At 46.6% G+C, this 24,375-nt stretch overlaps 4 protein-coding genes across 4 annotated transcripts; 2 read left to right on the forward strand and 2 right to left on the reverse strand.

Moving 5' to 3' along the window:
• Positions 1–4,114: 4,114 nt before the first annotated feature.
• On the reverse strand, positions 4,115–5,455 carry BCR41DRAFT_132343 (hypothetical protein). The gene is made up of 3 exons (XM_022019490.1): positions 5,435–5,455; positions 4,400–5,236; positions 4,115–4,311 (listed from the first exon to the last, which is right to left on the reverse strand). The coding sequence occupies exons 2-3, from the start codon at positions 5,073–5,075 to the stop codon at positions 4,244–4,246; spliced, it is 744 nt and encodes a 247-aa protein (XP_021879096.1). The 5' UTR covers positions 5,076–5,236; positions 5,435–5,455; the 3' UTR covers positions 4,115–4,243.
• A 508-nt stretch (positions 5,456–5,963) lies between these two features.
• BCR41DRAFT_358081 (hypothetical protein) lies at positions 5,964–6,544 on the reverse strand. The gene has a single exon (XM_022024989.1). It carries the CDS (start codon positions 6,387–6,389, stop codon positions 6,006–6,008), a length of 384 nt encoding a protein of 127 aa, XP_021879097.1. The 5' UTR covers positions 6,390–6,544; the 3' UTR covers positions 5,964–6,005.
• On the forward strand, positions 6,324–7,317 carry BCR41DRAFT_132367 (hypothetical protein). Its single transcript, XM_022019491.1, has 3 exons — positions 6,324–6,534; positions 6,637–7,085; positions 7,172–7,317. Exons 1-2 carry the CDS (start codon positions 6,430–6,432, stop codon positions 7,078–7,080), a joined length of 549 nt encoding a protein of 182 aa, XP_021879098.1. The 5' UTR covers positions 6,324–6,429; the 3' UTR covers positions 7,081–7,085; positions 7,172–7,317.
• A 13,981-nt stretch (positions 7,318–21,298) lies between these two features.
• Positions 21,299–22,921, forward strand: BCR41DRAFT_410288 (hypothetical protein; the record flags this gene model as incomplete). Its single annotated transcript, XM_022029436.1, has 2 exons — positions 21,299–21,706; positions 22,088–22,921. The coding sequence occupies 2 exons, from the start codon at positions 21,299–21,301 to the stop codon at positions 22,919–22,921; spliced, it is 1,242 nt and encodes a 413-aa protein (XP_021879099.1).
• Positions 22,922–24,375: the final 1,454 nt, after the last annotated feature.

Here is a 24,375-nt window from a genome sequence, read left to right on the forward strand (position 1 = left end):
TTGATCATTTTGCCCTGTGTTATTGGTAGTTGAACAGCTCGAAGAACTGTCTGTAGTTCCTTCCAGTTGATGTGGTGGTCTTTCTCTTGTGGAGTCCATTTGCCACTCCATGTTTGATTGTTGATCACGATCCCCCATCCGGTGTCCGATGCATCCGTGTATATGTCCATTTGTGTCTGTTGTTGAATCCATGACAGACCATTCCATGACGTCAGTTGCTCCTTCCACCATTGAAGGTTCTCCTTGGCTGGTTCCGTGAGGGTGACCGTGCCTGACCAAGAAGCTCCCTTGGCTTTTAGTGCTGTGTTCTTGAGGTGAAGCAGGTTTCGTGTCATGAATCGCGCTGGGAACACTGCCATAGATGTTGCCATTGCTTTCCCGACGAACGAAGAAAGTTCCCTTAAAGAAGTGGCGCCTTTTCGTAGCAGCTTTCCCGCCTCGCGCCGTATGTCCCTGACTTTGGATTTCGGAACTGTGACAGTCATATCCCGGGAGTTGATGGTGAAGCCTAATGGTCTATTTTCTGTGACGGGATCAACGTAGACTTGGCTTCCTTGATGAGGAATCCTAGCGCTGCCAACTTGTCTTGCACTAGTTGAGTGAACTGGATTGATTGTTCTTTGTTCTTGGCTAGGATTATCAAATCGTCTAGGTACGCTGATATGCGAATTCCTCGTCGTCGTGCCCATTTGAGGAAAGGCTTGAGAACTTTGGTGAACACTAGCGGAGAGAGCGAGAGCCCGAAGGGAAGTGTACGGAATTGAAATTTCCGGTTCTTCCATTGGAACTGTAGATAATGACGATAATCTGGATGGATTAGTACGTGAAGAAATGCGTCTGATAGGTTGATGCTTGTCATAAAGTCGTTCTTCTGTAACATTGCGCATACTGTCGTCATCGTCTCCATTTTGAAGTGCCGCTCTGAGACGTAGGCATTCAACGGTCTTAGATTTAAGACTGGTCGAATGTCCCCGGTTTTCTTGGGGATAGTGAATATTCGGCTCTTGAAACCAGGGCCCGAAGCGACCTCTATTGCTCTTTTGGCTAAGAGTGCGATTACCTCTTGATCGATCGCCTTCTCTTCCTCCGCTGCTACTCGAGCTTGGTACGCTGTTGAACTGGATATCGGTGGCCGTTTGTGGAAAGGGATTTTGAATCCCTCGGAGACGACCGACTTGACCCATTCGCTGTCGGTTATGAGAGCCCATGCTTCTCTGTAAATCTGTAAACGGCCACCTACTGCTGGCCTGCAGTCTGTGCCTGACTTGTCTGGTTGGATTGAGGGGTTTGGTAGCCTCGGCCTCGGCCTCGTCCCCCTCTCCTTGGATTTTGGCCTCGCCCAAAAAAAGAACCATTGTCATTTTGATAGTGGGCGGTCTGAGTTTGACCCGATGGATGAGATTGGCTAGAATTAGAAGTGGGTCTGTAAGTATTTGCGCTAAAGAAACTCCGGTTTTGAGTCCTCCTGTTGTACGCCCGTTGTCTTGTCGGGTTAGTAGCCTGACGAACACTCTTTGCCAATTTGCTGGCTTCAATGAAGTCTGAAGTAGAGACAATTGGTGGATCAACTGTGTCCTTGGTGACTGAAATTTTGTGCGCTTGGTAAACAAGGTCCTCCCTGTCGCTTGACATTTGCTGTGCAAGGTGTGCAATATGTTCACGCATTGTCTGTGCGAGCTGTAAGCACGCTTGTGCGACCGCAGGGTCAACTTCGTAGGAAAACATTTCCGTGGCAAATTGATCAAGTGGTCTTGTAAGGTTTGCCAATCGTGATTGATAGCGTGAGATTGTTTTGTCCATGGAACTGTGGTGAGAGGAAGAGTCGGGCCAGTCAATGAGTGCCGATTTGGGTGCAGAATAGGTTTGGGTTGTGTTTTTGGCAAAAGACTGCATCTCTTTAGCCATTTCTGTTGCATATGCAAGATCGTCTGCACGGTTTCCAGATTTATGTTTGAAAAAATCTTTCCCGTCCATTGCTGGGGAGTCGTCAGGTGTAATTTCGTAAGCTGGTTCTTTTGGAACCAAGTAGGGGTTCGATCGACTGGATTCAGAGCTAGTCGAGAGAGCCTCAAGCCGGCTGGTGAGTGTAGCCAGCTGGCTCTGGAGAGAGTGTATAATTGGATCAGAAGTGTCATACTCGCTCATTTGGAACTTCAATACGCTGGATGTGTTCCTGAGCGAGAAAAAAGAAGATAGAGAGTAGATCAGAGCGAACGCTAGATTTTATTTATTTTATTTTTAGTTTTCTCGGTCAGAAGGAATAAAAGAGGTCACACACAATTGTCCCATGGCTACTCTGATAATGAGGATAGTGCGTCCTTTGTAGCACTTCCAGATCATTATGTGATTGTGATTAGGTATGTTACACAAAAATCATTCTTTTTCATTAGTTCCACAGAAATAACTGGCTTGTGGCAGCCAAGCGTTCATAGCGACGTTGCTTTTTGATCCTTCGATGTCGGCTCTTCCTGTCATACTGGAGCAGAATTCAGTACGCGCCTCTAAGTCAGAATCCGTGCTAGAACGCGACGATTACCGCCTTTTCCGATAATTAGTTGAATACGAATAGAGCTTCGGCTCCTGAATCATGCTACGTGGGGTTATCTTGTGGAGCGGAAAGGCTTCATGAGGTTCCTGCTAATGTTAATTTCAAATATTGGAAGAGATAAATCCATTGCAGACGACTTTTAAGCAACGGTGTACTGTAAGCTGTAGAGTAGCCTTGTTGCTACGATCCGCTGAGATTAAGCCATTTGTTGAAGATTTGTTCGTATGAACATCATCTTTCTTTTTTTTTTCTTTCACTCGTGTGGTGTCCTTAAGGGGTGGATATGTTTGCCTTGCAGCAAGCTCCATCCGCTCGATTTAACGACGCACGAGCGACAGATTTAAAGAATATATAGTCGAAACCCCAGTCGGCTGCCAAGATGCAAGCACTGCTTCCCCTCATAGTTTCAAATCACTGAAGTGCTCTTTCGTGTCAACTCAAACAAATTTCTCCCTTCGACATTTTCATCTTGGATTCTTGTAGATGTGCGAATAAAAAGAGTACTTTCCCTTAATATAAATATCCCTGGTCCGCCGCAACAACGCAAGCAAAAGCAATACATGGACTTTATTGGAGTATGCAAACTACGGAGTGGTGGGCTTTGGCTCCCTTCTTCTTTGTTGCTGTTTTGCTCTCACTTGAAGCATCTTGTATGTTGTTGCACATTGTTGAGAAACCTGCCATGGAGTTGGTTTCCCTACCCTATTAGCAGGTGACAATAACAACCCTGTGTTTACGATGATGGATCCTCATTCGACTCCACTTCTTCTTTGGATACCACATTAATATAGCAGGGATCCATGATATACATTATTCGTTACGTGAGCTATGTAGCTTTATTTCTTACGAGTATGCGAACGAAGTTAAATGTCTCTCTCCATCCATCGGGTTATCGTTGGGTGAAATTGAAGAACTGAAAGGTTCGAGCAAACAGCTATTGTACAACGATTTGCAGCTAGGTATTGCTTTAAGCTACGCAAGACAATGGGTACCCTTGGTGAATGAGAAAAGGATTCTGTCATTCTTTCCTGGCCTGCAACATGCTGTATTTGAGCTCGGCTATTCGCACTTGCTAGTTCCATTCACTCCGATTGTCATAACTCCTCCATTACCTACACGATAATCTGTACACTTTAAGGCGTTAACCTGACACACTTTGAGAAGCAAAAGCACGATGACCATTACCATTACCGTATTAACCGTCCTTACCTTCGGGCCATGGCATCAGCTCAAGTAGCGCCTCCAATTCTCCCATCTCGCGATCCAGGGCTGAATTGTGTTTTGCAAATTTTGAACAGCCAAAGTCTATAAAAAAGAACCGCGAATCCTGCCCATCAAGTCTTGCTGTAATGTTATCTGGTCGAATATCACCGTGCAGGACACCCAAATCGTGGATCGCTGAGAGTGCTCCGCGGATCTTGTCTCGATCAGATGCATCCAAATGCTTATTGCAGAGGTCGCTCCCAGTGAACTCTGTTACTAAAACCATCTCCATTCCGTCCATGATCCCAGCTAGCTTCAGTTCGGGAACGAAGTGACCTTGTAGCATCTGAAGCTCCTCGTAAATCGTGGCCTCGTGCTCCAGCTCATCGACAATTGGGGACTGCTTCCAGATGTCGGCTTTTTTCACCACTACATCCTCGCCCATCCATGTAGCTCGGAACGTACGCGCACCCTCGCCAAATGTAATAAGTCTCATATCCTTGAAAGCTGGAACAGTGCGTCTCTCCAATTGCATAGATCCTGTTGCCTGCTTCTTGGTCCTAGATTGCAATCAAAAACTGGATGATCAGCCACCTATGGTGAGAGAATCTCGATCAAAACACATTTGAGTATTAGCCTCTTACTTGCTTCGCGTCAAATAGGCTCTGAATCCTTGCTTCCATTTTCCACCACCACCACGTTCTGGAACAAAGTCACTGTCACGTTTTGTAGCCTTATCCTCAGGTTGCTCCTTCGAGAGCATGTATTCAACTGAGGTCTCATCGGGTATGTCTGGCTGCCATTCAGTATCACTATCCACCGTCCGAATCAGCCACAGGTAACACTGCAGTAGAGTCGGGTTTGTCCTGTCAAAGTGGATTGTGGGCGAGATTAGGATGCCGTCGCCATGTGCCGAGTCTCGTTTGATAAACCATGTTTGAGTATAGGTTGACAGAACTCCATAGCGAAATCCATTAAGTCTAATGTAGCCGAAAATCTGCTTTAGCGGACCGACTGGGCCCTGTGACGATGATCCTTGTGCTAGGTAGGCAACGGAGTAGCTGGTGTCGTCATTCAGATGCAGCTTAACAGGTCTTTTCATTTCAATTGGAAACAGTGCCAACCGGTTATCCTCGCGCGAGCAAACCAGGTCTGGAGTGCCGTACGTCAATCTAAAAGAGCCGCGCGTGTCTGTAAATGGCGGCAGGCCTCGGACCGATCCAACGTCATAGCGAAAGATCCCTTGTAAATCCGACTCGGTTGTGAAGGTCCTGACTAACGAAAAACTAGGACGTGTGTACTGAGGCTCGGTTGCCAGAGGCATACGGCGTACCAAAGGTAAAAAGTCATTCCAATCTCGCACAGACGCGGGAGTTATCGAGTAAACACGACGTGTGCTGGTCTTGGTCTTGGATCGAAGCGTTTGATCTGTGCCAGTGATATTGCTTAGAACATGCTGCACGAATTCGGCCTCTGATAGACGGTCTGCGAAGCAAGATGCCGGGAGAGAAAAATATTGGTTAGCAGCCATCATTCTAGAGATAAATCAGCAATCAATCAGCATGACGCGTTTCATTACTTGTGACTAGGAACGGAATGGAGGGAAAATAAGTTAGTGGAGAAAATAAGCTCAAAATGGAAGCAGCAATCAAAAAGACGCAATTGCAGACTATGATGTCATACACAAAAGTTTGAGAACAAATAGCTAATCCCTTACCTTCCAATGGCCGCTGAATAATGACGTTGATAGTCTCCTCAGGCAGAGGCGATATGCCGAATATCTTTGAGATCTTGCTTGTTGCTCTGGTGAGTAGCTCCTTTGATTCAATATTGGCGAGATTGATTGTAGCGCCCTCATCAGGAACAGAGACGTGGAAGAGAATCAATTTGTCAGCTGCAATGTCGTTGAATTCAGGTTCTTTTTCCTTCTTGATTGCTTTTTTGAGGTCGCCGATAGTGTCTTCTACTGAGACCTCAACAGGGAATGCCGTGGATTGTCCATCAAGAAGGCAAAATAGTTTTGTCATGATCGAATGATGATGAAATGCGAGAGGGAATCGGGAGAGGTAAATAGCAAATGAAAGTAGAGAAATGAAGGAAGGTAGAGAAAGGAATGAAAGTAGAGAATGAAAATGAATGAAGGTTGAGAAATTAATGAAAGTACAAGGAATGAAAGTGCGACGTTTAAATTTGTTTTTATGTCAAACTGTGACTGCGATCTTTATTAAGTTGTGCACGAATTGACTGTAAGGATTCAATAGCTTTTTTTAGCTTCCTCAATGGCCTTGTCGATATCTGCACGCATCTTGTCCAAATCAATTTCGGATTGAGTGTCATTGCACTGCTTGACGATTTCAGTACAGGCCGGTTGTTCGGTTTTTGTCCGTATGAACCCGGTAGCATGAGCTTTAAGACTATCGGAAACAGTAAAAGTTTTCCCACAATAACAAACATATCTATTGTCATGGCTTTCTTGGCGGTCGAAGCGGAATGTTTTTTTCATGAACCCGAAAACACAAGACGTTTCTTTGTGGTATTTTCTGACATGTTCCTTCTCGTTATGCGACAAAGTTCGATCTGGGCTCAGATAGCCCTTACTGCAATAGTCGAAAGAACATTTAGGCATTTTGGATTCCATTTTGTCGAGGGAGAGAAGGAAGGAAAGGCAAAAAGAAAGAATGAAAAGAAGAGTCGGCAGCGAAAAAAATCTCAGGGCTCTTTCACTAAAATATCAAAATGACGCACATGCAACTGGTAAAGATAACAATCATCGGCAAATAAAGGTAAACAAATGGAGAAGAGGAAAGGAGAATGGAGTAGATTGTGCATGTGCTCAGAATAAAATACAGATCATCAATGATATACTTTTTTTTTTTAATAAAAAGTCATCAAATTACACTTTCAGCTCTCATTCTTTCAATCCTCATTCTTCCATGGATTCCTTGAAGTACGTTAAAACCAATTCTTCCCAAAAAAATGCACATCCCAAGAATAAGGTGTTCACTCTTTTTTGCGTACTTGATGGTGAACCACTTTCTGCCGTTATTGACGTTTGGGCGCCCTCCCGCACCAGCGTTTCCCAACTCAAAAGCCTAATAAGGACAACTGCGAAAATAAAGTCAAGGTCTATCGCATGGGCTGATGACCTTGACACCATCGACGACAGCAAGATGGATCTTTGGAAAGTTAACATGTCTTGCGGTGAAGATGATTTGCCTGTTCGGCTCACCGACATTGTATCAAAGTCTAAATTGAATCCTTGCGACAAGCTCTCCAACATCTTCGAAAAGAGACCTGCATCTGGCTTCATACATAATCATTCAAATTAAAAGGAGTAAGTTCACCCATCCCCATTCTAACCGCTTCAGACCATGGTCAATTGAATTAATTTTTTTTATATTTTTATTTTCTCTGTTTTAGGCCCAAATGTAAATGACTTCAGTAAAAAAAATGATCAGCGAATGGTCTACAGAGGTCGTTGTAAATAGTAACAATCAAAGGTGATCTTAGGTGGAATCGAAGGTCAAAGGATACTTTATTTGGCTATAACGTAGTGGACTATTTATACTGATAGTTGATAGGGTTGGGGCTTGGTGTCTTGGCACTTGGGCTTGGCGTCTTGGCGCCTGGGGTGCGCGTGATAGTTGAGCCCTCCTCAAAGGTTTGAGTCAGTATTGTATAACATGTTTGCATCCTTCCCGTCAAAAATGAAGGAGATCATAAATCGAAGAAGAAAAGAGAAAAAAAATTGATGGAAATAAAGAAAACGAAGAGAAGAGAGGAGAAATAAATAAAATAATAAATAAAAAAAAAAATTGATGTGGTGATGTCTGATTGGTTAAAATTACTGGTCATGCGGTTCATGCAGATCATGTGGATGAGGATGGGTGAATGAGTGGCGATGGAGTTGGTGAGTTCGTGTTGCATTCTTTCCTCATTCCTCTTTGCTTATTTCAAAAAAAGGAAAAAAGTCTCCATGATGTCTTCACGCAAGGCTTCTCATCCAATGCCACCGCGTAAAGGTCGTGCTCCTTCTGGTGGCGTGTTTTCTGAAGTTGTATTGACACAGCGGTCGGCGGTACCAAGCTCCCAGGGTTCTTCAGATGACCCTGACGCCACACAGCCTTATTCTGTGCCCCAGGAGGAAGAGCTAGATACGAGGTTGGAATTGTCTCCACGTCTTTCACCTGTAATCTTGGGGCGGATGCTACCGAAGGAGGAGTATCCTGAGGTGGGCGATTCGCCAACTGTGAGGGAAGCCAGAGATCATGTGGAGTCGAGTACTTCAGCGACGTCGGGAGTGGAGGGGGCTGGGGTCCGTTTGGCTTCTGTAAGTTCGACGAGTGACAATGCACAGTGGGAAGCTGTTGATGGAGAGGATGGTCCTGAGGAGCCGGAGAGGCGACGGAAGAGGAGTCGTCATGAGGGACCGAGGCTGTCGATGATAAGAGAGTGTTCTTCGCTGATAGCGTTTGAGTTTCGTGCATTGCAGACCCAGGATGTGAGTGTAGAAGAGCGAGCACGGGAACGTCGTCGATTGATGGAGGAAATGGCGGTTGTTACCATGCTGGAGTGGGCAGAGAAGGAAGGTAAAAGGAAGAGAGGAAGAGAGGAAAGGAGATAGTAAAAGAAGAAAGGAAGAGAGAAGAGAAGAAAAATAAAGAAAAAAGAAACAGAGAAAAATAATTTTGGTGTTACTGTTGCATTTTTTGAAATTCCTCCAGTGCTTCTTTTGCATTAACTAGTGAGGATCTCCGTTCCCATGTTGCTTCTTCGTCAGGATATCCCTTCCATTTCACGAGCCACTTGGGGGTTCTGCCAAATAGTTTGTAATCCAGAATCTTTTCCACTTCATATTCTTCTTCGCCATCGACTAAATCTGGTGGGGGTCTGGCAGGTGCTCGTTCGCCGAAATTCTCCGGGGATTCGTGATAATGTCGTAATAAATCTGTATTGAAGACAGGGTGTTGTTTCATGTTCGGAGGTAGCTCGAGCTTGTACGCGTTGTCGTTGATCTTCTCTATGATTTTGAATGGTCCAATGAATTTTGGTTCTAACTTTTTGGAGGGTCGGTTTGCGTGAGCTGCGACAGTGATATGCTCCGTACTCAGTAAGACACTATCGCCTACAGTGAACCTGGCGGGTGATCGTGCTTTATCTGCTTGGCGTTTTTGGATGTCCTGAGCTGTCGCTATTGCGTCTTGTGCTTGCGCCAACGCAGAGGCTTGAGTGGAAATGAAGGTAGAGATAGCCGGTACATCTGTTGTTGGTGGTTTCAAGAGGGATGATGGGACAATGGGATGATGACCGTGGTTTAGGAAAAAGGGGGAAAACTCTGTGGAGGGGTTGACGGAGTTGTTGTATGCAAATTCCATCATTGGTAAGAGCAAGTCCCAGTCATTCTGTTTGTACGAGACATAAGATCGTAGCATTTCCTCCAGGGTCCTGTTGGCTCGCTCCGTCTGTCCGTCTGTCTGAGGATGGAATGCTGTAGACATATGGAGTTTAGTTCCCATGAGCTTCATCAATGTGGTCCAGAAGTGTCCCGTGAATCTTGAGTCTCTGTCCGATACAATAGCTCGTGGCATGCCATGGAGTCGGAAGACATTATTGAAGAAGAGTCGCGCGATATCTGAAGCAGTGTCCGTTGTATGGCTAGGGCAGAAGTGGACTTGTTTGGATAACTTGTCTACGAATACAGTTATGGCATTGAACCCTCGGTTCGTCTTGGGTAAAGGGCCAATGAAGTCCATGGTGACAGTTTCCCATCGTTCAAGAGGTATATCGAGAGGTTTGAATAATCCGGCAGGATGATGAAGCAGTGGTTTATTTCGCTGGCACTGTTCGCATGATGCAATGTAAGTCTTGGTGTCTCGGGCCATTCGTGGCCAAAAGAAAGTCCTTCGCATGGTTTCATATGTTTTCTCGAAGCCGAGGTGGCCAGCAATGGGAGAATCATGTGCATCATGAAGTAGGAGAGCGCGAATGTTAGGATCATTCGGGATACATAAACGTGTCTGTCCAGCGATGTTAATCCACAATAGGTCATCAGCAACAAAATAACGATCAGAGGGACTTGCCTCGCGGCAGCTTTCGTAAAGTGATCCTAACTTAAGGTCATATGGGTAACACTTTATCAGGCGCTGCCGTAAGCCTGGGTCCAAACTTATTTCTATGGAGTTAATCTGCTCACTGGCGGGATCCTGCGCCTTGTGGTCAGGCCTCCTTGAGAGAGCGTCGGGGACGATGTTGTCTTTGCCTGGTTTGTACTTGAAGTTGAAGTCGTATTCTTGTAGGAGTTCCATCCATCTGGCCTGTCTCCGAGTCAGGTTTGGCTGGGTTGGAAAATGCTGCAATGTGGCATGGTCAGTATAGACAATAAAATGAGATCCATCCAAATAGTATCGCCATGTTCTTAAGGCGTGGACGACAGCTAGTAATTCTTGCTCATGGGTTGGGTAGTTTCGTTCTGCAGAGCTCAACTTTCGTGATGTAAAGGCAACAGGGCGCGATTCGCCCTTGTGATCTGTTTGGAACAAGACTGCACCAATGGCGAAACCTGATGCATCAGTTTCGACGGAAGTTGCTAGGGCAGGGTCAAAAATTCTGAGTACGGGTGCCATGGTGACTGCCTGCTTCAGTCTTTCAAAGGCCTCTTGGTGAGGCTTGCTCCAGTAGAATGTTGTAGTTGAGCCTAACAGATCAGTAAGGGGAAGCGCGATATCAGCATAGTGGTCGATGTATTGATGATAGAAGTTTGTTAATCCAAGGAACTGCATGACGTGGCGCTGTGTTGTGGGTGTTGGCCATTCTCTAACTGCCTTAACCAGTGCTCCGTTTGTTTTGAGTCCATCTTTGGATATAACATGGCCTAGGAACTCTGTCTCCTCTTGCATAAATGAACACTTGGAAAGCTTGCAAAAGAGGCCTGCCTTGCGTAGGAGCCTAAGAACGTTTCTGATGTCTTGTAGATGTTGCTCTTTGTTATCAGAATAAATCAGTATATCATCTAGGTAAACTACGGTGCATTTATCCAGCACAGGATCCAACACGTTGCGCATTATGGCTGAAAAGGCGGCAGGTGCGTTGGTGAGTCCGAAAGGGACGACGTTAAACTCATAGTGACCGTAGCGTGTTCGAAATGCCGTTTTATGTCGGTCGTCTGGATGAACGCGCATTTGATGATATCCGGATAGTAAGTCGAGCTTTGTAAAAAATCGTGCTGTCCTGAAACGATCTATTAGCTCGTCGATTCTTGGTAGTGGATGGCGATTCTTACGGGTTATTTTGTTTAATCCTCTGTAGTCTACACACATCCTCAGTCCGCCATCCTTCTTTTTAACGAATAAAACTGGTGCTCCGTAGGGTGATGTACTTGGAGAGATGAAGCCTTTGCGCAGTAGTTCTGTGAGTTGTGTTTTTAGTTCGTCTAATTCAGCAATTGATAAGCGAATGACTGGTCTTACAGGTGGATCGGTATTATTTTCAGTCTCGATTCGCATGCTATCGCCACGATCCTGAGGGAGTCCGTCCGGTAGTGTGTCAGGAAAGAGGTCTGGAAATTCTACTTGGACAATTTGTTGAATCGATTCGGGTAGTGTTGAGTCTAGGTTTGTTGGTGGTGAAGTGGTTCTTACTTGGGCCAAGAATGTTGTCGTTTCGGGTTCTAATGCTAATGCAGCAAAGTTTATGGCAGAAAGGCAATTTTGACGAGCGGAGGAGGAGGTATGCCCTCGACATTCCCATAGTATGTGTTTACCATCGTGTTCAAAGTGTAAATCGTTAGTGCGCCAGTTGATTTGGGGATTGACTGCGGTTAGCCAAGGTTTCCCTAGGATGAGATCATATTTTTTCGAGGGGTAGATGATACTTTGAATCTTTTCACCATAGGAACCACGTTCAAGGGTAACAGATGCGGTTCCTGAGGACATGACTGCTGTGCCATTCGGATGAATGATAGGGATAGGGTTCGCGTTGTCTATGATAATGTTATGTTTTCTGCAAAATTTTGAACTCAATACATTTCCTTCTGCTCCACCATCAATGAGGATTCGCGCAGGGTGTCCGTTGACGGCCCCAATGAAGGTTAGTAGTCGTCTCGCATTGGTGTAGACAGCGGACAGGGATTGGAGGTGTGTGGCATGACGACGACGACGACGACGACGGGGTGGTTTACTAGCAAGGTGTTCGTGGGAAGTAGAGGGGGTAGGTGAATTTTCATTTGTGTCTTGGTTTGAAGATGATTTGATTTCAGTGACAGATGACGCGGGATGGGAATCGGGGGAGAGGTGATTTAGGGAATCCGGAGGAATGGAAGTGGTGTGGTGCAAGGTGCTTTTAGAGGGTAGTGATAAGAGAGAGGATAGAGAAAATATGGGAGAGGAGCGAGAAGGCATAATCATGGATTTAGGAGAACTAGAGTTTTTATTACTGTTGTTACTACTTAAATCCATTGTCTACGGTACCATGTCCGTATGTGTGCACCTTTCTTCATTGAAAATCCGACGAGAAATAAAGAAAAATAAACTAAATAAAAAGATCCCTCTGCCCTGCAACTCTGATCTACATCTTTCTTCTCGTCGCTCCTGGAACTCATCCGTTGCAGACTATTATCTATTCGTTCCAATGAGCGACAATTCTACCGACAACACTCATAATGCACTCCTTCATGAAATCAACACTCTTCGTCAGCAGGTGGCTGCCCTTACGCAGGCCAACCCTTCCTCCTCTTCCCCTTCCCCCATCACCATTGATCGCCCACAGGCCAAGATACTTGTCCTCTCTGATACCCTCAAAGCGGCTGTACCTTCCCTTGACGGCTCTCATTTCTTCCGTCCCCCGGACAACTCTGGCGACGATAACATCCTCACCGAGTACGTCCTCTATCCCAAGAACCCAGATCAGCAGTACAAAGCGCCCTCTCTTGAGTTGCCTTGGCCTCAGGAGACCACTTCTTTTCAACGAGTGGACAAGTGGTTATCCCAACTACAGGAACGTCAGGCCCACGCTACGCGACCCTTGGACGAATTCCTGGCAGAATACTTTCACAAAGTGCACGATCCTGCATTACGGCAGATCGTCGCAGATTTTGGGCATGTCATGCGATCTCATCTGGCCGTTACAGCACGCCAAATCACCGATCTGCGCATGGATAATTTTGTGTACGCAAAGGGTCTCAAGCCAGCCCCTGATCATGAAAAGACTGCAACTATCACTAAAGATGATATTGCAGCCCGAATTAAAGCTGCTGAGGAGTACCAGGAGGCCAGCAAGCCTCGCAAGACAGCTTTGCAAAACAGAGGATCCGGTCGCAATTCCGGTTCTCGCAGCAGGGGTATTTACTTTAACATGTACCCCCACCAGCAGCAACAGTTCCAGCAATTTCCATCACAATCGCAACCTTATTCACCAGCGAATCATCATCAAGCACAACAAGCCACACCTCCTCAGCTCACTTACGGGTATGGAGAGCCCATGCATAACAACCAGCAGGGACAGTATTTTTACAGAGGCAGCCGTGGACGGGGACGCGGCAGCGCCAACAAGAGCCAGTAGGGGGCCGTCTGCACCTCTACTCGAGGGCTTGGAGGCTCCTCACGGACGACAGGTGGGTCCGCTCCGTGATTGGAAACGGTTTTCAGATTCCCTTCCACAGACAACCTCCAATAACACACACATCAAGAGCCCTTTCCCCGCATCTATCCAAGGAGGAGACACTGGCGATAGAGAACGAAGTGATCGCACTTCTGGCCAAAAAAGCCATAGAGCACGCTTCGGGACCTGGTTTCCAGAGTCGTTTGTTTACTATCCCCAAGAAGACAGGGGACCTCCGGCCTGTCCTCAACCTACGTCCTCTCAATCAATTTATCATCACAGACTCGTTCAAGATGGAGACGATTCAGGTAGTATGCAATACCCTTCAGAAGAACGATTATTTGACGAGCATCGATCTCAAAGATGCTTTCCTTCATGTGCTGGTTCATCCACATTTTCGTCCTTACCTTCAGTTTCAGTGGAAGGGTCAGCTGTATCAGTTTCGCACTCTACCTTTCGGGATGTCACTGTCGCCGTTAGTCTTCACGAAGGTCCTACGCCCGGTGTTGAGATGGGCGAGGCGTCGAGGAATACGGCTGACAGCTTACATCGACGATCTGTTGATCATGGCCAGCTCCAAAGCCCAAGCAGAAGAGCACACGAATCTTGTCCTGGACAAACTCAAGTCTCTTGGATTCCTCATCAACAAGGAGAAATCCTCTCTGATGCCAACGAAATGTCTAGATCATCTGGGTTTCACCATCAACACCACCGACATGACCCTCTCGGTACCGAAGTCCAAGGTCAGGGACATACGGCGAGAAGCAGCGAAGATGCTCAGCAAGGGATGGACGACGGTTCGCAACTTGGCTACGTTCATAGGGAAAGCCATGGCGACGACAGCAGCAGTATTTCCAGCTCGTCTAATGACGCGGCATCTTCTGGCATTGAAGAACAGAGCGCTCAGCCATCAGGGGTCATCTTGGGAAGCGACGATCTCACTGGACGACAGAGCTCGAGCCGATCTGGATTGGTGGACACACCAACTCAAGGAGTGGAACGGGACGTCATGGATTCAGTCGCCAACTCAGATGGACGTGTACACAGACGCCTCCGACCAAGGCTGGGGGATCGTCATAGGGCAGCGCACTTGGACAGGGCTATGGCCACCAAACATACGCCACCAACACATCAATTTAAAAGAGTTACTAACCGTGTACTACGCAGTCACTCTACCGCAAACACAAGGGAGGATGCTCAACCTAGTAATCGACAACACAACCACCATCGCTTACATCAACCGGTTCGGCGGAACTCGTTCACAACCTCTGATGGACCTGGCGGACAAAATATGGAAGCATTGTCTAGCAACAGGCACAAGACTCAGGACCACATATGTACCTTCAGTATTCAATCCAGCAGATGCACCATCACGCCGGATGCAAGCGCAGCTCGAATGGAGGCTGGACCCGTCATTTTTCCGTCGTCTAGACCAGCAGTGGGGGCCTCATCGGATAGACCTCTTTGCATCGCCCAGCAACAACCAGCTTCCTCAGTTCATGACATGGAAACCTCATCCTTTGGCAGTGGACTTCGATGCGCTGAGACACAAGTGGAGCCACTTGGGCAACCTTTACATCTGTCCTCCATGGAACTTACTTCCAAGGATCCTGCAGAAGCTAGACCAGGAAGGCCTGGAAGCGACCATAATTACTCCATTTTGGCCATCGGCGATTTGGTTCCCGAAGATACAGGCAATGGCGACCCAACCCCCTTTACCGATTCCACGAACATGTGTTCTCCCTCCACCAGGAAGCGACGCGCACATCCTGCTCAAGAATCCACACTGGGGCCTTACCGCGTGGAGAGTAAGAGGACGAGGATGCTCATAGATGGCCTCTCGCCAGCGGTGACTGAGTTTATCTGTGCTCACAAAGGATCCAAGAGCACCAAGCGAGAGTACGAAAAGCATCAAGCTGAATTCGTCACTTGGCTGAAAGAGGGCTCGTTCGAACAAGGGATTAACCCCGCGATCCCAGTAGTGAACTGGCTACACTACGTGCGGGTCGCTCGCAATTTGAAGTGGTCCACGCTGATGACCATGAAGTCGGCTGTCCTCGCCCTATTTCGTGACCCAGAGAGAGTACGATCAGATGAATACTACCGCCAGTTCCTCAAGGCTGGAAAGCAAGAAGGTGTCGTTGAGTCCAGGTCTGGTCACTTTGACATCACACCTGTTTTGGACCATTTTCGGCAGTCATCAGCAAATATGGAGTTGCCTTTTGAGGAGCTTACATGGAAGCTGTGTTGGCTCTTAGGCGTCTGTGGCTTCATGAGACCAGACGACATCAGATGTGTAGATGTCAGTCTCTCCAAGATTGTGTTAGGGAAGCTTCAGCTTGTTGTTGTTTTCCCAAAGAGAAGAGTGATGGACAACGTACCATTAAGCATGTGACCATTGGTTCTCACTTTGACAAGAAGCTATGCCCTGTCGACGCATACACCGCTTACCTGGACAGGCTGTCTTGTCCTTCCACTACCTCTCCTCATCCGAAGGACCCAACAAGAAGCATTGTACCTTTGATTAGATTTGTGAAAGACCACACCCAGCCGGCGCGTGCGACTACTATTGGCTCCCACATGAGTAGGATTTCTTCGCTGATGGATTTAGGAGACAAGAAAGCTCCTAAGCTCCGAGCCTTAGGTTCTACGCTCGCGGCTATAGCAGGCGTACCAGTGGCTGATATCATGGTGCAGGGGAATTGGTCGTCCCCGAAAGTCTTCGAGAAGCACTACCGTTTGTCGAGTGCCACCTCCAACAACATGTCCATGAGCACTCTAGGCTAGATTTTCTTTAGTTAGTTGTTCATTTCGTTCAGTTTTCTTTTAGTTTTAGTTTTGTTTTAGTTTAGTTCTCTTTGGCGATCCCTCTGGAGCCACATACGGACATGGTACCGTAGACAATGGTCTACTGAATGGTCTACGAAGGACGACCTATTCACATTGTCATAGGTACCATGGACGTATGTCCCACCCACACCACCCCTTTTTGGCTCGAGAAGTAGATGTAGATCAGAGTTGCAGGGCAGAGGGATCTTTTTATTTAGTTTATTTTTCTTTATTTCTCGTCGGATTTTCAATGAAGAAAGGTGACACACATACGTCCATGGTACCTATGACAATGTGAATAGGTCGTCCTTCGTAGACCATTCAGTAGACCATTGCCATGGTTCGGAAGTTTGGCAAGCCAGATCTCTTCATCACCTTCACATGTAATCCCTAGTGGCCAGAGATCCAGGAGGCTCTTTATGAAGGCCAAACAGCAGCTGATTGGCCTGACCTTTGCGTACGAGTATTTAATCTCAAAAAGAAGGCTCTAGAGGATGACCTCTTCAAGAAAGATGTCCTAGGGAAAGTTATTGCTTACAATTGGGTCGTCGAGTTCCAGAAACGTGGTTTGCCGCATCAGCATCTCCTCATAATTCTTGACGATGGAAGCAAGCCTCGGACTGCAGACGACATCGACTCTATTGTGTCTGCAGAGATCCCCGATCGACACAGTGCCCCGCTTGCGTACGAGACAGTAACTTCCCACATGGTACATGGGCCATGTGGGGTCCATAATTCTAGAGCGCCATGCATGGTGGAAGGGAGCTGCAGCAAAAAGTACCCACGCTCATTTTTGGAAAATACTGCAAGAAGCGAGGATGGCTACCCGAACTATCGTCGACGTAATGATCCTGCACGCTCCTTTGTAAACTCAAAAGGCAACACTGTCGACAACACTTGGGTTGTTCCTCACAATTTATGGCTCACAACCAAATATAACGCTCATATTAACGTTGAAGTCTGTGGATCAGTGTCATCAGTCAAGTATATTCACAAATACGTGCACAAGGGTCATGATAGAGCATCAGTTGCTGTCGTGGCAGCGGATGGAGGAAATGTTAATCTCGATGAGGTCAGCAAATACAGGGATAGCCGATATGTATCTACTTGCGAGAGCTTATGGCGTATGTATGGCTTTGCGCTCCATGGGCAATCCCATAATGTTGTTCGACTGCCTGTCCATCTGGAGGATCAGCAGCAAGTGGTCTTCGGTCCTGATGCTAACCTCGAGCAAGTCATCTCCTGTGCCCAAGACTCGCAGCTCATGGCATGGTTCAAGCTCAATAGCGCCATTGAGAAAGAAATTTCGAGGGCAGAAGCAACAAATGCAGCCAATGCCGAAGCGGCAAGCAATATAAAGGTACCAGAATACTATTTGTACCCTGATGTGCCTTATCACTACACCTGGGACAAGCGCAGTAGAAGATGGAGAGAGAGAGCCAGGACCAATAGCACGAAGGTTCTCTCTAGAATCTATTTTGTCCAGCCAAAAGAACGCGAAAGGTATTGTCTTCGGCTGCTGCTTATGCATGTCAAAGGAGCAAAGAGTTTTGCTGAGCTCCGCACCGTGCCTGAAGTCAACAAGGTCTTTGATACGTTTTACTCAGCTGCCCTTGCTCGCGGCTTGCTCGAGGATGATGAAGAATGGAGTCGTTGCTTGGAAGAAGCATCCACATATCAGTTACCGAGGATGTTGCGGCACCTGTTTGGTATTATGATGATCAACTGTAGTCTCTCTGACCCACTGGCTCTTTGGACTCGCTTTGCAAGGGACCTGTCAGAAGACTTCCTTCATATATGTAAAGGACTCCAGGGAGAAGCAACCGCTACTGCGGAGGGTATCGCAGAGGAACAAGCTAAGAGCTCGGCACTCTACGATCTGAATGAAGTGCTGAAGGAGCTTGGGTCCTGCCTGGCTAACTTTCCAGAGATGCCTCAAGGAATAGAAAATGCCCTACAGGAGGAAGATCAAGTTGATGACACGCAGAAGCAATGGGAATTTGAACAAGAGGCTCTCAATAACGTGATACACTTGAACTTGGACCAGAGGATAGCCTTTGAACACATCATTAAGGCAGCCAAGGGTGAGGTTCATGAGAGACTTTTTTTCATTGATGGCCCAGGAGGAACAGGCAAATCCTTTTTATACAACACGCTCATTGGTTGTCTCACTGGCCGACATAAGCGAAGTGTGATTGCTGTCGCATCATCAGGAATTGCCTCTCTTATTCTCCATAACGGCCATACAGCCCATTCTACGTCCAAGATACCGATCCCTGTTGACTGTCGCTCCATCTGCTATCTTGGTATGCGGCAAGATGCTGCCGTAAGAATACGTAATGCTGATGTCGTCTTCTGGGATGAGGCTCCTTTGCAGCATAAGCATTGTTTTGAGGCTGTAGACAGGCTGCTTCGAGACATTATGGAACAGGATACTCCGTTCGGTGGTAAAGTGTTTGTATTTGGAGGCGACTTCAGACAGGTACTTCCGGTTGTCATCCGTGGGACACAGGCTCAGATTGAGGATGCTTCATTGAAAAGATCTTATATTTGGCCTTCGGTGACGACACTCAGACTGAGCAAGAATATGCGAGTTAACAGCCATCCTGAGAACCAAGCGTTTGTCGAATGGCTACTCCGTATTGGTGAAGGGACAGAGCCGACCGTTAGTTTTGGCCCTCATGGCGACTATATCAGGATACCTGACAACTTGGTCCTTGACACCCCAGCTGTAAATAAGGATCACAGTCACGAAAAGCTACTAATTAGGCAGATATTTCCAGACATCGAAACTGCTGGACTCTGGCCTGAAATACTCATTGAGCGCGCTATATTGAGCCCTCTCAATGAAGATGTAGACAGGCTAAACCAATTGGCTACCACTATGCTCTGTAGTACTCAGCAATCAGTCAGTTATATTGGTCAAGATAGCCTACAAGACCCTGAAGCAACAGCTCCGGTCCATTATCCTGTAGAATATCTAAACAAGCTTAGTCCACCAGGCTTGCCTCCATTCAAACTGGAGTTGAAAGTCGGTCAACCTGTCATCCTTCTTCGCAACTTGAATCCAAAGCGCGGACTATGTAATGGCACCCGCATGATTGTGCGTGCGTTGGGCACAAGAATGATCCAGACTGAGATTATCAATGGGCAATATCGAGGGGAGCGTGTTTTCATTCCTCGCATATCGCTTACAACGATTGATGACCGCTCTTCGCCAGTTATGTTCTGCAGACGCCAATTTCCAGTCAAGCCAGCCTTCGCCATGACTATCAATAAGTCACAAGGACAGACACTTAAACATGTCGGTGTTTATCTTCCTCAAGATGCCTTCAGTCATGGCCATCTCTACGTTGCTTTATCACGGTGTACTGACCCAAACAATCTTAAGGTGCTGGTCGGGAATGGGAAGGTACAAGCCAAGCCTGGGATATACACCAGAAACATTGTCTTCAAGGGCGCATTGTAGTCACAATATCTTGGTTTTCAGACATCCTGCTGCTTCTTCATCTCCAAGTCATTCACGTCAACTTTCAGCTCATCTCCATTGTTATCCAATCTGACGTTATTTTGTAGCACTTATTTGTATTTTACTTGCATTTATATTTTGTATTTTATTTTGCATTTATATTTTGTATTTTATTTTGTTTTTGTATTTTATTTTGTACGATAAAGATAACTTACTATGTTGTAAGCATTAAATTTTATTACGAGGCAAGAGCAGGCCGTGGCGAAGCCACGGTCTCCGGCTCGTTATTTTTAATTACAATGGATTTCCCTCGCTTCGAGATGCCCCTTCAGGTTGTGAAAGTGTTCTCGCCTGCAAGGGATGAGAAGGACAATTTGTGGGCGTCGGCAACGTACACCATGCGTGGGCAGCAATGCAAGGGGAAGATCGTCATCCCCAACGGTACACTGGAAGAGATGAGGGCCCATCCTGCATACGCTCATCTCATGCAGCTGTACCGCAGCGGCGAGAACTTCCAGTGGTTCGAGGTTGCCGGTGTCTTCGAAGCTCGCGGGTACCAGAGAAGTGGTACCCACAGCTTTGCTGTCAGTGTCAGGTTGGTGGTCGAGACGATGTCTAGGATCGAGACGTCGGTGGTCCGTAATGAGGATCTGCAGGAAGTTCCGGTGAAGACCTTCGAGAACAAGGTAGACGCTGGAGCAGGGGCTGGTATGGTAGCGAGAGTGGCAGCGGTGATTGGGACCTCTTCCTTTCATGCCTCTTCCTCTCATGCCTCTTCCTCTCATGCCTCTTCCTTTCGTGCCTCCTCCTCTCGTGCCTCCTCCTCTCGTGCCTCCTCCTCTCGCGCTCCCTTTTCTCGCGCCTCCTCCTCCACCAATGTATCATCCAAGCAGCCATCACTACTACAAAGCCCTCCCAATCTGTCGTTGTTGTCGTCGCCATCGACTTCAGTCTCGCCCATCAACCGATCGCAGAGTCGTATTTCCATCCCCATGCCAAGCCGATTCAAGATCGTTACAGAGCATCCAAACATCCCCAAGTCAGAAAGAACGAGAACCACGAGAACCACGAGAAGCATGACAAGGAAGATGGGAAAGGTTGAGAAGAAGGAGAAGGAAGAGGAAGAAGTCAAGGAGGAGAGGAAGAGAAGAAGGAGGGAGAAGAGGAGGCAGGGAGGAGGCAGGGAGGAGGAGGAGGAGGAGGAGGAGGAGGAGTAGGAGGAAAAACTTTTGGATAGAAGATTCCAAAGTTCGGGCCATGGCAAGAGACATCCCAGCAATCCGGGGGGAGATGTTGGGGTGAAGAAAAGCCCTGCACAGAGTGCGGCCACGGATAAGCTATCGCCGGCACCGAGTATCGGTAGTAGCGTAAGCCCTGGACTTAGATTGGAATCAGTACGGGGATCAGGACGGGGATCAAGACGAGGACGAAGGTGGAAATGAAGAAAAAAAATAAAAAAAATAAAATAAATAAAAAATAAAATAAAGACATAAAGAAATAAATAAAAAATAAAAAATAAAATAAATAAAATGAAAAGCTTAAATAAAATGAGGTCTTTTTTTTAAATTTTTTTTCTTTTTGCCTTCTTTGCTTCTTTTCCTCTCTCATTTCACATTACATTCAACTACTTTTTGCTCTCATCTCTTATAAACACAATGTCCTTTTCCAACGCAGGCGATTATGAGCATGGAGAGGCTGCAACTGTCAGTGGTGGAACAGTTGCGATGGAAGATCATTTATTGGATGTCCCTTTGCGGAGTTCAGAAGGCGTTAATGACGAGTATGAGCTTTTAGACCTCTCTATCTGCCACAGGGAGTCGGAAGAAGAAGATGGTGATGATGATGCTGAATATATGGACATCCCTGTGGTTGATGAGGATGATGGATGGCCTTTGGAACAGCAACAGGAGGAACAGGTTTTGGAAGAAGAAGAAGAAGAAGAAGAAGAAGAAGAAGAAGAAGAAGAAGAAGAGGTGCCGGTAGAGTTTATCGAAGATGAAGAAATGGACTCTGGGCCGTTGCTTTCGAGAAGAGTATTACAGAATAGCCTCGCAAGAGCAGGGGTACTTCCAGAGTTTTTTTGCTGTGTCTGTTGTAGAATCCTCTTTCCAGAGGAAACAACGCCGCTCATTCCGTCAGCCGATCTCACCATCCCACTGAATGAGATCCCTTGGCCATGCCAGCAGTATGGGAAGGAGCCAACAATCAAGAATGGGGCCATTACAGCATGCAAGGCGCACCAAAAGCTAAACAACAATGCCTTGAATTTTGTACGTGAGTGTGATCAATCATTTAAGCTTTTGGTGATTTTTAAAAAAAAAAAAAAAAAAAAAAAAATAATAATTAATAATATACTTCTTGCAAAATGTATTGTGAATATAATGAAATAGATTTCGTTCATCAATCGCTTTTGGGGGAATCCCTTATTACATTACACTGCACAGGGGTGGGTGCGCGATGAGGATACACCCGAGGTGCTTGCTCGATTACGGTGGTCCGATATGGAATATGTGTGCTTAGTGATGACCCACACTCCTTTTGAGCCACGACAGGTTAAGGCAGCAACCTTCCCAAGGATAAATGGCCAAGTCTCGATTTACCGGTCGGCAAGGCGTCTATACAACTGGGACGGGATGATGAGCGCTGCACTCTGCGGAGAGGCGGAAGCCGCAAACCTGCAGTGGGCTATCGAGGCTCGAGAGTGGCTACAAGGGAACAACCCTGTGTACCAGAATGCTTCGGGTTTACCTCAACCAGTAGCCACAGCTCGACTTTTGGAGGATCCAGCCGTACGAGCCCATGCAAACAGGGAGTTCCCAGTGACGGTAGTCCAGCGTACCGATCCTGGGCCTCGGGCAGCGGATGTGGAGATGACGGGCCTGCGTGTCGGGATCAATGTAGATGAAGACAATGAAGCTGTAAAGTTCTCGAACAGGGATTTGCTCGTCATGCTATTCCCAGAGCTTTTCCCATATGGACACGGCCACTTTTCCTTATGGCACTACAAGGTCTCTCTCCGGGTGCCAGATGAACAGGGGGAAGAACACTACAGCATTAAGGCCTACGCTAAATACAGGATGTTGCACTTCGATCCTCATTTTGCCAGAAATGCGAGGTTCATCTGCTTTATTGCCGACTGGATTACCAAGGATTGCGCGTACGGCTACCGCCTCCGTACAACAACTTCAACAAGGCAAGGAGGGCGAAGGACAAGTCGTGAGGATGTTTACGCTGGTATGAAGGAAAAAAAAAATAAAAAAAAACATCGTCTCAATTGATTGTTCTGTATTTCTATATTAATACAGCGTCATATTTATATTATTGTTTATTCAATACGAGCAGGAAGACATATAGACAGGGAGAGGACGATTGCCATCCCTCAGAGCATCCGGATGGGGAGCTCATACAAGAGCTCTCTCCGCCAAGATATGATGGCGATGTTTCGAGAGTTTGGGACGCCAGAGGTATTTATTACATGGTCCGTCAACTTGGCTTCCCCAGCCTTCAGCAAAATCGAACGTGACTATCGTGGAGCCATCGAAGACGTACCGGCATTTGTGATGACATATTCGCGGGAGTGGAGGAGAGTCTGGTCGTTTGTGCACGGCGAGTGGGCGGACTATGTGTTGGGAGGGCTAAGAGCCTATGCTTGGGTTGTGGAGTATCAGGAGCGTGGATGTCCACATGTACATGCAGTTCTTTGGGCAAGGAGAAGCATCGAGACACTGATAGAGCAGTGCGCGGGAGAGGACAAGGATCTCGTTGTCGTCACTTGTTCCTCGACCCCAGAGAGCGAATACCTTCGCCGCCTTGTCCATGCCTGTCAGATCCATAAGCATACAGAAGCTTATTGCATGCGGAAGGGAAGCGATGGTGTCGTCCGGTGCAGGTTTGGCTTCCCAAAGCCAGTAAGCCCAAGGACAATGTTTGAACCAACAACAGAGACATTTCTGTACGCACGTGAAGAAGAGGACCGGATGATCAACAATTACAATGCAAATATCCTTCGGTACTGTGGTTCAAACATTGATGTTCAGCTGAACCGTGGAGCACGCGCTTTAAATTATATTTCAAAGTACATTACCGAGTCAGCTACTCCGTACGAGGGATCTGTCGTCACAGAGCAAGGTAAAAAGCGGAGGAGGAAAAAAAAAAAAAAAAAAAAAAAAAAAGAATAAAAGAATAATTGCCTGTTAAATTGTTAGGACAAGAACAAGAATATGATGGAATGGTCAGGATCCGGGATGGAAACAGTAAGCGCTTTTGGAGTACAGCTTGTTATTGTTAGTGCAATGTAATTGTTGTATTCTTAACTGAACTTTTTTTTATTTTTATTTTATTTTATTTTATTTTTTTTTGTTCTTTTTATTTTAATTTTTATTTTTCATTCTTTTTTTTTTTTTTTTTTTTATTTTTGAATGGCGTGCAGAATTTTATTACAATCGTGTTTCCCTGCCAGAGGTGGTGATGGATGTAGGAAGCTACCACATGTCTGGTAAAAGCCATGCTGTTCGCTACCTCCCAACACATTTGCCATCGGAGCGAAAAGGAGTCATCCGTGCGGTTCGAGACGATGATGTTGAGGAGGTTTTTGAAGATGACTCTTGGATAAAGTATTTAAACCGTCCACAAGGGACCCTTTTTGAGACTATGACCTATCCAGAGTTCTACAAGAAGTTCCGGCAGGTGTTTGGACGAGTGGCAGGGCAACAACGGGAACCTCCATATGATG

The sequence above is a fragment of the Lobosporangium transversale genome (assembly GCF_002105155.1).
Source record: "Lobosporangium transversale strain NRRL 3116 chromosome Unknown BCR41scaffold_32, whole genome shotgun sequence".
NCBI classification, from domain to species: Eukaryota; Fungi; Mortierellomycota; class Mortierellomycetes; order Mortierellales; family Mortierellaceae; genus Lobosporangium; species Lobosporangium transversale.